This window comes from Seriola lalandi, unplaced genomic scaffold (genome assembly GCF_002814215.2).
Source record: "Seriola lalandi dorsalis isolate HSWRI2012SDOR001 ecotype SW California unplaced genomic scaffold, Sedor1 jcf7180002054911, whole genome shotgun sequence".
In the NCBI taxonomy this organism is placed as follows: Eukaryota; Metazoa; Chordata; class Actinopteri; order Carangiformes; family Carangidae; genus Seriola; species Seriola lalandi.
Window position 1 is genome coordinate 891,778 of NW_019525463.1, and position 13,752 is coordinate 905,529.

The following is a 13,752-nucleotide window of genomic DNA, read 5'->3' on the forward strand; positions in this document are numbered from 1 at the left end:
TTTTTTTATATATTTATTTAAGGTTTGAATGGATATATTGTGAGCTAGAGTCACTGTTCCCTTTCTATACAGAGGCTGCAATCTTTTGATGTAAATCTATTTGATATCTATAAATCTTTCCTGCTGGGGCAGCAAAGCCTCTGAATCTATATTTTACATCACATGACACTGTTAGTTTCTATTGGTCGAGTAGCTGCTGATGCTGCTTATTCATTCTGATGTTGTTCTGATGTTGTTACAGGTGGAGCAGTGATGCTATTGGTCTATGAGTATGTATCTGGATGGCTACAGAAGAACTGGTAAAAAAAAAAAAGAAAGAAAGAAAGGAAACCCACGAGAGTGCCTTATGGATTGTGCCTCAATGCTAATATCGTTACCTGACTCCAGTAACGTCAGACCAAATTAGTTTTTCTTTGTCAGTCAGTTTGTTTACCTTGAATATGCAATACTGCTATTCAAAATACCAAATCAACATTTCAGTTTATTCTAGAAAGCAGCTGTCTAAGGAAAAACTCACATCTTCGTCCAAGTTAGTTTTTTCAGGAAGCTACAATAATTGAAAACTCAAAAACACATTTCTATATTAAAAAACAAAAAAACAAAAAACAAAACAATTGATTGAAAAGTTTTAAAAGCCCTGAAAACCCATTTTCTCTATTGCCTTCTCACTATTTGCAATGAGCACAATATTTTCTTCCACATTTAGAAGAGTTTTGTGTTTTTCTCTGTGTGCTGTTCTCATTGGTTTTTATTGGGGGGGTGATTGGTTGGGGGAAAAAAATATGTCACGTACATCTGTGAACCAATCAGAGTTAAGCAATATTTAAATCAAAACCTGAATCTGAACAGTCGATCTCATGAAGCATCATAATATTGAACGTTGAACTTTAACTCTGATTGTTGCTTTTTTTTTAGTCACGAATGCTTAATTTTATAGAGAAATTTCTGATATTTGAAATCAGGTTTTCATGGGCTTTAATGTTCAAATGAAATAAAACACAAAATGGAGTGATGGCATGTTCATAGGACAATCACAAAAAGTCTTACAAAATTAAAAAAACTAGACTCACAATAGAGTACTTGAGTGTATATCATCATTATACAGCTGTTGTTAGCAGAGCCGCAGACCAACCTCAACAGAGCTCTGCTGGACACCGCGGATCACCCATCTCCGTCCAATTTAACTCGTATCTTAAAGTAATCTGCTCATTAAGGATCTTTTTTTTTTTAGCAACAGTACACACACTCACTACAGCCGTGGAGTGACGCACACATGTCTATACGCACACATACACACTGTCTGTATGTATACGTCTTCGTGTACACCACACATACGAGATCGCCAATACATACTGTGATCGCAACCATAATACTGAGCCTTACTGTGTATTTCAAACGAAGCAATAAGCTACAATACTGCCTAATAATGCTTAATGAGAGTGTATGTGTGTAAAATTATTTTTTAAACACTGATGTTGCAGCCTGGTGCAGAACTTTTTTCAAATATCTTTTTACACGACTGTTACTTTTATGTACCTTCTATAAATGAGACTAGTAAGAAATCTTTATTTCCCAAGCTTTTATTAGTAAGAATATTGTTAATTTGACATTTTTTTATTCTAAATTTAAAATGTTAGAATTTGTGCACAGTCCACTTACATGTATTGGTAACAAATAAAAAGGAATAAAATTAAACTCCTCACTTGTTTCCTCACTGTGTGTTGGGCGTTGGTTGAGCACTTGTGTGTCTTGTAACCGTAAGTTTGTGTTGTTGCATGTTTGTCTTCTCTGGAAGCACTTCAGCTTGGCATTGATGTAAGCGTATCACTTTCCATCAGTTTACCACTTGTTCACCCGCCTCCTCGTCTTTCCCCCATCACAGCACTTTGTTGTTTGAGAGCCTGTCAGCCAGTAGACGCTGCACTTGCCAACCAAGTGTCAGTCTTTTCTCTCTCGGTGGTGGGGAGTCGCTGCCTGAGCATAGCTTTAGTGCAAGCTAAAACAACAAGCTTAAGAAATTCAAATGCGGCTGCAGGACTAGGGGGGGTTACCGCACACATTCTCTCCCTCTGCCAGTCTGTCTTACACAAATATGCACACACACACATGCAAACACGCACACCTGTTGCACAGCCTTTAGGGGTAGTGGCTGCTCTCTCTCTCTCTCTCTCTCTCTCTCTAAGAGACTCATCTTAACCTCATCTGGTAGTAGCATATACTGAGCCACGTTGGCATTTGACAGTCGTCATTAATGTGGGAGTTTCTCTCCACCAAAATGGAACGGCTCCTGGTTTTTTTGCCCCAGGGGCCTGTGGTGATAGACAAACAACTGTGGCTTGCAGACTGATCGAATTGTAAGCGTTTAACCTGTCCTTTCTGTAATGGAGTGCTGAATGTGTATTTGTTTCAGACTTGACAGCTTATAACATGTGCCGCGTGTATTGATGGTAGCTAAGCAACACAGCCACCCTTCACCTGGATTTCCAGCACGCCAAGCTGATGATAAATCTTCAGTAGCAAAGTCCCCCTTCTCCTCATTTTCTTTACACCCTCTCCATGTATGATCCTCATCTTCACCCGTAACATTTCAATCAAGTGGCTCCACACTGACAGGCCTGCGTGGCTGTGCCTGTCTTTCAAAATGCAGACATGACTGATGATTAATGTATATTAAAATGTCCAGGATTCACACCATGTGTTTAAAAAAAAAAAAAAAGGAAAAAAAAGTGATTCATGTGAGTGTGATTGAACACGGCAGCCACATGTGTACATACCAAAGACACGGAACCAGACATGTTGTGATTTTCCAAGCACAACGGATTTTTTTTCTTTCTTTTTTTTTACTCACCTGTCTGCACAGCTCTGCTGTTTTAAGGCATTAAGAAAACAATCTGGCTGTTGTCAGCTTCTTTTAAAAATGCTCATTGAGCAGAAACACGCACGAAGTGCCGCGTTCACCCAGCGTTACATACTCTGCTCTGTGTTACTCTGCAAATGGCTGTCTTGTTTCTGATTGCATGTGGAGAAGTAAAGATAACCATATGACACTGAAGTCAGACTCAACATCATTAATTATAAACACGTGTCTGCCCCTATTTTTAAAACTATGCCTTTCAGACCTTGCTTCCTTAAAGCTGACCAACATTAGACTACAAGAACGAGGATTATTAGACTTTCGAGAAGCTATTCCTCCTGTCTAGAAAACACACTGTTCCTATTTTTTAAATACTGGTGTCAATTAAGACAACCACATTTTAATTTTGTTGTGTGAGTCAGAGGAGGCTAACAAGACTGTGCTCAGTTCATGTAGCTTAGTTGAAAGGAAAAGTTGTTTGGCCTTGTTGTGTGTAGGCTGAGGTAAAAAAACAAAAACAGCATGTTACGACTTTTTTCATGCCACTCAGAGAGTTAACTATCATTAGCTGTACGTGATGGATGATGGATGGTAAATGGGGGTAGGCCGTGAGCACTGGCTGGTACAGCGACTGTATGATCATCACGTCCGTGTGATGTGGTTCACATACGGTCAAAAAAACACTACGATCCCTGAGCAACGGTCCGTGACCACTGGATGCGGGGAAGAGTGCTTTCCAAGTCAAATCAGCCCTTGCATGGGGAAGACTGTTGACACTGTCGCATGGAGGGACTGTTTATGTTGTAACACGGGAGGAATGGGAACGTGCAGCCATAACCAAAGCAACCAGCTCCTGAACCCCCAGCAGCAGGTAATGCCTTCTAAAAGAGCAGGTGAGCAATTTTATCAAGTTATCAATCTACAACTTCATGTCCACACTGGAGCCCATTTTGTTTAAATCCCTGCTTTCCCACTGCAGGGCTAGACGGGGCCTGCCAGACTCGCTCGTAATTTATTACTCTTCACTTTCCCCCCTTTAAAACTTTCAGAAAGTATTTTTGCATCATTTTGCAAACATGTCATTTGTCAGTCGGCCTGCGTACTTTTCTTTTGTAATGAACATGTTGACTTGGCCCTGACAAGCCCTGTTTGGTCCTTTTGTGGCTGCTGAAGGTTCGAGTTAGGGTCACATGTCTGATGACCTTGGAGACTGCAGGCCAATGAGCCTATTTGTGGCCCTCTGAATGTACATGGACTCCACCTCACCCCAGGGGTCTGGGAGTCCCCGGCACAACGATCTCAAATAGTAATGCAACAGTGATGTTCTAATTTACTCTTACACGCGCCTAAACCCCAATGCAAAATTGCTTGTCACATAAAACAGTTTAAAATGATTGGAAATTATAATAAATGACAGAATAACTTTGCTATTATTTACACAGGATAATATGGCTAAAACAAATCATAGCACTTCCTTACTCAAGGCAGTGATTTCTATACATCCAAATGAATTAACAGTGAAATTAGGAAATATATATTTAATAATGCTACAGCGTTTTCTATTATAATTTCACCCAATGTCATTTTGTTTCATGAATAAAAAAATATATAATTACATTTCTTTGTCACTCAGCTAATACTTATTATAATTTGTACAGAACGTACTTGAGAGGTCACGTACCTGATCTGTGCTATTAAAAGAATGGCTTTATGTGGTGACAAACACTGCGCTCATTCTGATGACTTTTCCTAATGAGCCATGAAATGTGGTAATAGAAAATGCACGCACACATTTTTTTTTTATGAAAAGCAGTTTCCTGCTCATGTAAAACAGGCTGTAGGCTACTTCACCCTGAATTTAGCATAGCTACACTGCAAGAAAGAGAGAGAGAGACAGGAAAGATGAATATTTCTAGCTGTGCTACACCTCATCTGTTCTCAGAATAAAAAATATTGAGGATTTCCTCCCAAACAACCGGCAGACTTCATGAAGACCAAAAACAGCCAAACAATTTAATAAGATACATTCAATTTCATTGTGCAACATTTGTCAATTGTTACTGCTCTAGACTCCAACATAAGACCAATGCCAATTTTGTCTAAACGTGCGTGGAGATTCCCATGCTGTCTGTGAGGCTAATTGCACTTCATTCAACGTACCTTGATCTAATAAATAAACTTCTCTCTGGAGCTCTTGCACAGGCTACATTTTTAGAGAAGCGGGAAAACAATGCACCATAGGACAGTTACTTTTATCAAAACATAACACCAACAACAAAAAAAGCATACAAACATAAAAAAAACAATAGCAATTAATAAGCACCCTGAAACACTAATGCAAAGTTTTTTTTCCCTCTTCTTTGATTGCTTATTCTTGAAGTTATACATTACCCCATTTTGCCCAAAGACATTTGCAGAAGTGTGCAGTAAAGAATCTGAGAGAAATTGTGTTGATGGACGGAGTAGCAGTCATACATCAGTCCTTCAGTACACCTGTCCTGCAAGTTTGTGGTAAAAAAAAATTGACAGACTGTTTATTCCTCGTGTCTTTGGTCTGAGTGTGTATGGCAGGGAGCGGGAGGAGGAGGAGGGGTCACACACACAGCGGCACAATATATGGGTCCTGGGGCCGAGTCCTTCATAGAAAGGAGGCAGTGGGAATGAAATTAAGCCACAGGGGACAGACTTGGTGTCTACTGTCCTCGCCATCTCTCGCCCCCCCCCATCCCCCTCCCTCTCTCTTCCCCCACACTCTCTCTCTCTCTCTCTCTCTCTCACTCTCTCTCCCATCAGTCTGTGGGGCTGGCTTCACAGCACCGAGGCGGTGACCGGGTGGATGGCGTCACGGTTGGCTGTCATGCTCTTGAAGGCCAGAGGGGTGGCGATGTCACAGCTGTGGGGAGATAGAGCACTGCCACTGGCCGGCTGCCATGTGGGTCCGGTCACATAGGCCGACGTGGTGGCGCTGTACCCCATGTAGGGTGACACTTGGGTGGGAGGGTGGTAGGGAGGGATGCTGGGTGCTGTGACATAGCTGTTCACTGTGGGCAATCCATTCAGCGTCTGGGAACAAAAGAGAGGGTGAAACGGAGATTAGCAGGTGAAGATCTCTATTAAAGGCTTGAAAGGTAACTGCTGATTTGTTTTCTGGGCTCCCTGCTTGAAACAAATCATGGTTAATCATTTTCAATGTTTGGTTTTCCTTGAAATTGGAGGGAAAAAATAATTATTTGCAATAGAATGCCTCTTAAACAGTCTAATTATTACAAATTATTGAGATGTAAAAACTTCAAATTTCAGCTGTTATTTAGAGACTCCAACCCAGGTAGACGTACACAAGCTTGCACATGAGTTGTAATGGAAAAAAGCTGAGGCCAGCTGTAAAGAAAGTGAAAGGAAAAGTGCAGTTGAATTATAAACAGCCGAGACTTAAATCCTAACTTCACAGCCACCACATAAAAAACCCATTTTCCCAATTTTGATGAAAGTATGAATGATCAATTATGCGCTCTCATGCCCCTGGAACATATTAAGCATGTATAAAAACCATACATGCATGATTGCCCGTCCGTATGTGGGACTTGTTTTCTACCCAGAGACTGGACATTTCTCCGGCGGCGTTGATATACCACGCCAGACGATGGGAGACAGGGTGGTTGGGGGGCGCCACAAAACAGATGTCATGAGAGATTGAGAGTGAAAGGGCAGGAAGAGGGGAAATATGATAGAGAATGAGGCGAGCATAGAGTTTGAAGCATGAATGGGCTTTGCTTCTCTGGCACGGCGACAGGACTTAACTTGAGGAATTCACCAAAGCATTTCAACAGGGAGGCCGAATTTCTGTTCATGGGTGGTCTGTGACTACTGAGAATTATTTCTACAATTGGGATCTTTTCTGTTCCTCTGACTTATTCTCATAGATGAGTGCGACTGGCAGAGACGCAGGCTGTTTTTTTTTTTTTTTTTTTTTTTTTTTTTTTTTAAAGAAAATCAATATGTAAAATTGTACTCTGAGCTGACATTTGTGGCCATTATAAAAACCAAACTATAGACAGAGAACTGGATTTGTGTGTACGCGTGTGCCTGTGGGTGACTTTGGGTCTCTGTGGGTGTTTGTATGTCTTCACTTGGCTCAATGATACTGCAGCTTAATTCATAAAATGTGGCACTGGCTTTTAGCTGTGTTTAAAATAATGTTTGTTTTTTAAAATTTAAACCATTTAGTGCAACATTTTTCCAAAGATTATCACATCATCCACTAATGAAATATATCACTCTCTCTCTCACACACACACACACACACATGAATATACTTATGTACTGTACACACACACACACACACACACACACACACACACACACACACACACACACACACACGGCTCTACTGTACAAGTATACAAAATAACAGGAAACACCTTTGAGAGCAATCCACTTCTACAAGAACACACTGACACTAACTACAGCCTCAGAGATGACCACAGACTTGAATCAACACCTGTCTGACACAAAGTCAACAAAATGTAAAAGGTTTACAGAGGGTGTATTTGTGGCAGTTGTCCTGTGTTAGATTGCATTGTTTGTTTGGGTGTACCTGTTGTATTTTGTCCACACTCCTGCACCACCCATTGTCTAGGTGAATATACTTCTATAAGTACTTCAATCCTAGAATTTAAATATGATTTATTTTAGAATATACAGTAAAATATATTATCTGACATTATAACCTACAATTTGTATGTATTGCAAAATGGTCTAAGAGGGTCTTATTTATAATAAATTAGTTTAGGTTTATCCGAGGATATAATAGACTCTATAATATTAATATTTGCGGTTGTGTTTTGACGCCTTTTTGAGTGACTGTTAAACCAGAGTTGAATACTGACTAATAAAAGCACTGACGCCATTCGCGCAAATAATTACGCCTCAGACGGATTCACCTCGTCACGCTGTCGTCTCATTGTTTATATCTCCGATAAATCATTAAAACCGTTAAATATTCAAACGCGTATTAATCACAGCCATAACAAATATTAAACGACATTAAATATAGACATTTGTTGTTCTGAACGTGACCTTTTCCTGGCTGTTTGAATCTTTTTCGAAACATTAACCGATTCAGCCCCGCGCCGCCGCGTGCACTGAGCTCGTGACTTAAATTTACTTTGATGAAGCGCTTCTTCTTCATCATTTCCTCCTTTTTCTTCTTCTTGTTCTTCGAGATAGAAAAAAAAAAGAGTGAGTCCCCTGGGTGCATCTGCCCGCCCTGCCCTCAGAGCAGCGCCTATAGGCCACATGTTACTAACCGCAGCCTTTGGCCTTACACAGACATGAGAGTATGTGATTCAGGCCTTCTGATACTTGACAAAAAGTTTCAGAGTCCCATTTGAGTTAACGTTACACTGACAGTCATCCTCGGGGAAAATATAAAAAATTAGACTTATTGCTATAAGAAAAATATAGGGGGGGGAAAAAACATGAAATCTTGCTTTAAATCTTGGAAGCAAATGAATTGTGGTTTGAAAACTTAAGCTATTTCTGTGATATTTGAACGCGATCGCTGCATGACATGACATCTCTCTCTTTTACTGTGTCTCTGTCTGTCTCACAGACACAAATCACACATCCATTTAACATTAGATCTCAGCAGGCTGCACTAGATGCCCGTATAAAGTCTGAGTGACACAGGTACGGTTAATCTTCAGTCTTATGGTGGAACAGTACTTCCTTCACCATTCTTTGTTTTTCATGCAATAAACTCTGTAATTTATAGACTTGTTATTTTCTACATTTAATGGCTCACTTCTGTTTTTGTATAGCTGGCTGGCTAACCGCTCAGACAGTTGCTGTGTCCGCTTTGAACGCTCCCTAATCTCAGAGCATCGACCCTGTCCTCCGTGTAATGAGCATGAACAGTCCACCGTGATAAAGTGGCAAAATAAATTATGCGGCATGAAATTGTTTTTTTTTTTTTTGTCTGTAACTAGAATCCGCACGCCCTGTCAAAACAAGAGGACCCAAAATCAAACACGCATGCGCGCGCGCACACGCTGTCATCATAGCCCTTCATTTGTTACCAACTTTAGAAAACCAAAATAAAAGCTTGCGAAAAGACTTTCAGATAAACGACCACAATCAGTTTTTGATAGAAAAGCAAAAACAAAACAAAAAAATTAATTAGACGTATGACGAGTCCTCATCCTTTTAATATTAGGAAATTTAAAAATATTTTAATTAACCTATGAGCCTAATGCAAATGCACGTAATTGGTGGTCGATGGTTGTTAATCTCGATCGTGCTTTATTTTGTAAAAAGTCTGATTCATGTTTGTCTGTCGACTTTAACAACTCAGTGAAAAATAATTAATGTCGTGAAAGTTTAAAACTATACACAATTGTTTTAAACAAAAATATTAGTGTAGGGCCTATACTGTATTTATTCGCGAAAAAAAAGAAAAAAAGAATTACACAAACTGTGCAGTGGTCAATGTTCCTTCTTTGGAGTTCAGTGTCTTGGCTCAAAACTTGCATGGACTGCATTTAAAACACTAGAATTATTCATCAGGAAAACGACAACAGACTTGGCCTATACTGTGAGTTCGCTGACTTGGTTTCTGAGTGTTAAGCTCGCTGCCCAACAAGCTGGAAAACAAAACTCAAGAGAATAACTAGGCTCTCCAGAATCCTTTAACCTACTAATTACGACATAATTCACACTGTAATGATTCATAAAAACACTGACCATGCAGCAGGACCTAGAGGAAGTGCACCTTGTAAAGCCATAATAAAAAGTAATAAGAGATTATTTTTAAAAATGCACCCATTACCAGCTAGCCAACAATAGGAGTGCATTAATACTGTGAAGGGGAAATTTCCAGGCCACATAATTATTAAAATGTTATTTAAAAAAAAAAATTAAAAATAAAAAAAAAATAAGACTGCCATTAGATGGATAGCCTGGTTGGCTGATGCTAGACTTCTAGACTAGATTGTTTTTGCTTTTGAGGTTACAAAAAAAATGAGAGGTGTCCATTTTTTACCTGTGTGTATTTTGCTTCAGGTTCTAAATGCGGTTTATCCACGCCATTGACTAGTGGAGAGCTTGCTGGTGGGAAATTAGTCCTGTTTATAGCGCTCCATTCTTCTAGTTTGGCGCTGGAAAAGGATGGACTGTCACTAACTGGGGGGGCAAAAGAGAGAGAGAGAAGAGAGAGAGAGGACAGTCAGAGAGAGGTTTTTAAGATGAGCGGGAGAGAAGAAAAAAAAAATACCCGCACAGGCCGCTGCTTCTCATACAAACATCAGGCCCAGATTAGCCAGGTTGCATGAGCCATAATAAACCCTGTGACATTTTGCACTAAAGCTCGCTCATTTGTCATTTCATGCACAAATAGCTCATATGTCAATGGTCTTTCGTGTGCGCAAAGGTTGTTCTGTTCTTAACCATTTAAAGTAAAATATTAGTTTTAGTATCTAATACAAAGTTAATATCATCTGACACTGAGACTTGATTTAGATTATTTTTCTTTCTAATTGCCTGCGAGTGAGATAATATCTTCTTAAAATATAAGCCTGAGCGAGTCTCTGCTGTTTGTTTTTCATTTTCTTTAACCATTAATCATTAAACTTGATCAGGCGTCACATTTTTTTGTGAAGGATTTTTGACTAAGAACATTGACTAATGAGAAAAAGCGAAATTAAATGTCGCTTTTTTTTCTACACTTGCCTTAAAGAAAATGAGAAATGAGTTTAGACTGAGTGAAGCTAAATGTTTTGGTTCGTCGCGGAGATCAGATTGAGGCCCAGGTGAAGATGGTTAGAAGTAAGGCGACTCTCTGGTGGGTCAGGGCCATTTTAACCCACTAAAACGTCTTCCTGTCGGGGGACAAATTAGATTTACTTTCACCGTCTCCCTCCTTTGTGCGTGATGGATGTTCTATAATCCACCATCCCCAGCGTTTACACTGGGAGAAGCAACCAAGAAGTTTAAAAAAAAATATGGTGTTGAATTAACCCGCTGTATTTTACTCTGGCCTGCAGTGTGTGTGTCCGAAGCGCGTCAAGAAACATACGGAAAATAATATTAATTAATAATATTAAGCTTGCACATATTGTCTTAATTTTTCTAATTCTCTCTGCCATCTTCAATAAATTCCAAATGTATTTTGTAAATAATCTGACTGGTGAAATCAATTTGGTGCAAATGAGCTCTCACGTCACCAAGTCTACTTAAAAACTTTAACGCAGCATTCAGAAACCTGCCACAAACATCTGCAAATCATTTGGAAATGCGTAAATTGTTTATAAAGGCAGCCTCTCAGAACACATTCCTCCTCTTGTGATTTCTCGTCGGTACCTGCCTTACATTTGTCTTGTTTAGATTGCCGAGTTAAGTTTTCGCATGGCGGTGGGATGTGGAGAGGAGCCGGGGCGTGTTTCTGCATGGAAGCCCTGAGTCCTGACAGCAGGACTACTTGCAGTGGACTGACAGCGCTTCCCTTCCTGCCTCTGGAAAACAATCTCTCAGAAAATCCCTTTTCACAACACCGAACCGGCCATTAAACACTGATTTATGCCGGATCCTCTTTCACTGTTTCCAAAACAGTTGTGGTCTTATGGAATAAGACCACAACTGCCAAAGCTATTTGGGCCTACCTGCACGTGACACACACACACACACACATATGACAAAACACAACACACGCAAGCAGAAAAAACTCTCGCTGAGAGCTGTCTCTTTCTAAGGCCTGAATCACGGTTAAACCTGCACAATGCGCAGCTCCTGCACAAAATGTCTGGCTCCGAGTCATGGCAAACATTCAGCACACTTCATGCACTTCATCCCACCGCCTTTCCCTCCGCTGTCCCTCTAATATTCCACATCCGCCTCTTAATGATTACTGCAAGCAGGACCATCTGTTTCTGAACTAACCCGCCTCACTTTCAAATCAATATCAGCAGGCCTGCGTGATGTCACTTTTAAGGACATTTTGCATTGCCGTGAACTTTGCCATGACATTTGGTGAGACCAGGCTGCAGCACGCAGGTCAAATGGCATTTAAGCTCCGTCTCCACAGAGGCCTGTGAGTTAGCCTACTTTTGGAGGCCTATAAAAAACAATTAGAAGTAACTCAAAGAGAAAAAAAATAAATGTTGCCTCTCTCTCACAAACACACACCATTCGCACTCTTGCGCGTAAAACCCCTTCAAAAGTTGGATAAATGTAGTGCAATAAACAAATGTAACCGCCCTCCATGCAGCCATGCTTACTTTGTTGCTCTGTAATAGACCGTATCCCCAGAATATCTGTTACAGAGTGCGAGGAAGGCCATATCCTGTGCATGGCCATGTGTCCGGGAAGAGTGGGCATGCCAGGGGGAGTGGGCACTTTGGACGTCGGGTATGAGTATAAGTGGTTGTAGGGTATCGTTGGTTGCGGCGGTGGGTGAGGCGCCTGCTTGCCCGACTCGTACTGGCTCTGCTGGGACAGATTCCCGATCTTGTTGCGGAGGATCCGACTGATGGAGCTGACGGAGGGAAGGTTGAACTTATCGCAAACCCCGTCGGCGAGTAGCCTGTCCCGGATCTCCCAGGCAAAAATCCCCGGGTCTCTCTGCTTGTATGTCCGTATGTGCTTGACCACGGTGGGTGTGGTGACCCGCGGCTTGCTGCCTCCGATGGCCCCCGGGAGGATCGAGCCGGTCTCGTTGTAACGGGCCAGGATCTTGCTGACGCAGCCGTGGGAGACGCGCAGCTGCCTGCTAATGTCACAGGGTCGAATCCCGAGCTGGGCCAGCTCCACGATCCTGAGCCGGATGGCGTTGGGGAGCGGCCTACCGTTCACGAAAACACCACCGAGTTGGTTTACCTCACCGAAGGCTGGCTCTGGTGTCAAAAACAAACACACACAAAACCAGAACAGTGAGACAGCGATTAGGTAACCAAACCGAGGCCCAACACAGATTCCTAATATCCCGGGTTAAAACAGTTAGCTCTCCATACGGTCTTACACTTCCAGCCATGAATATAATTGTATACAGTCAAATATAGAAAATATGTTAAACTTTAAACTATGTTTTAATCTAGTCGTGCCAAGTTTTGACATTTATAAAAACCACCGTGTAACCAAAATTCCTTAATACCTAGTTGATTTAAAAATCCATCTTTACGCAATGGGGCTTCTTTTAGCGCTTAAACGGAATATATTCGATATATATATAAATCTGTTCATTCCACAACAAAACTTCATCGGTCTGAGTTATGTGAAATGTTTGGGTGAAAAGTACCAACTAAAGGCTGACTGATAGCTGTCGTGCTCACAAGCTAAACTTGACACGGATGTCAAGTAGTTGGTCCCGAGACTCATGCGTAACTGACACATGTAATAATTCACTCTGCTGATTTCTTCCCTCTGGATCAGCAGCTAAAGTGATCAGTCAAAACATCACAGACAGACAATATCTCGCCATATTTTCCCCACCTTGCCGCAGGACGTTGGACCATTCGCTGCATCCCTGACAAGGAAAAAAAAAAAAAACGATCCAACACTGAACTCACCCATCGTGTTAAACCCGCAAATGAAGAATACGGTGTCCGGTGTGTGCCTCCTCCGTGGATCCTGCTCCGCGTCCAGCGTGTCCACTGTCCAAAACCGCGTCCAAGAAAATCTTCTTGTGCGATAAGGAACAAGAGGGACAAAATTCTCGATCTGTTTCCTGACGGCGCTGGAGACAGGCTTACATTTCAATCTGTTGAAATCAGGAGGCTGGACTTCCAACGCTTCTCTCCCTCTGATTGGCTGGTCTTTCCAATAGACTTTCGCGATTGCACGGAGCTGATTTGCCATTGGTCCAAAAGTTTGACATGACAAGTCTACTGAGATCCCCCCCCCCCGCCCCC

General features: G+C 41.3%; 2 protein-coding genes across 3 annotated transcripts in view; one reads left to right on the forward strand and one right to left on the reverse strand.

Moving 5' to 3' along the window:
- slc25a21 (solute carrier family 25 member 21) overlaps nt 1-1,695 on the forward strand; it is an 86,848-nt gene extending 85,153 nt beyond the window's left edge. The window contains exon 11 of the mRNA XM_023430740.2: nt 242-1,695. Coding sequence (XP_023286508.1) covers nt 242-303 — 62 coding nt within the window. The 3' untranslated portion in view covers nt 304-1,695. The remainder of the gene's footprint in view (nt 1-241) is intronic.
- Nucleotides 1,696-4,853: 3,158 nt separating this feature from the next.
- On the reverse strand, nt 4,854-13,563 carry pax9 (paired box 9). 2 transcript variants are annotated; one of them, XM_023430748.2, is made up of 4 exons: nt 13,411-13,563; nt 12,124-12,738; nt 9,894-10,033; nt 4,854-5,917 (listed from the first exon to the last, which is right to left on the reverse strand). In XM_023430748.2, the coding sequence occupies exons 1-4, from the start codon at nt 13,412-13,414 to the stop codon at nt 5,663-5,665; spliced, it is 1,014 nt and encodes a 337-aa protein (XP_023286516.1). In that variant the 5' UTR covers nt 13,415-13,563; the 3' UTR covers nt 4,854-5,662. The 2 variants fall into 2 exon arrangements, with proteins under 2 accessions (XP_023286516.1, XP_087025864.1); XM_087169738.1 differs by lacking the exon at nt 9,894-10,033 and having other exon boundaries at nt 5,644-5,917.
- Nucleotides 13,564-13,752: the final 189 nt, after the last annotated feature.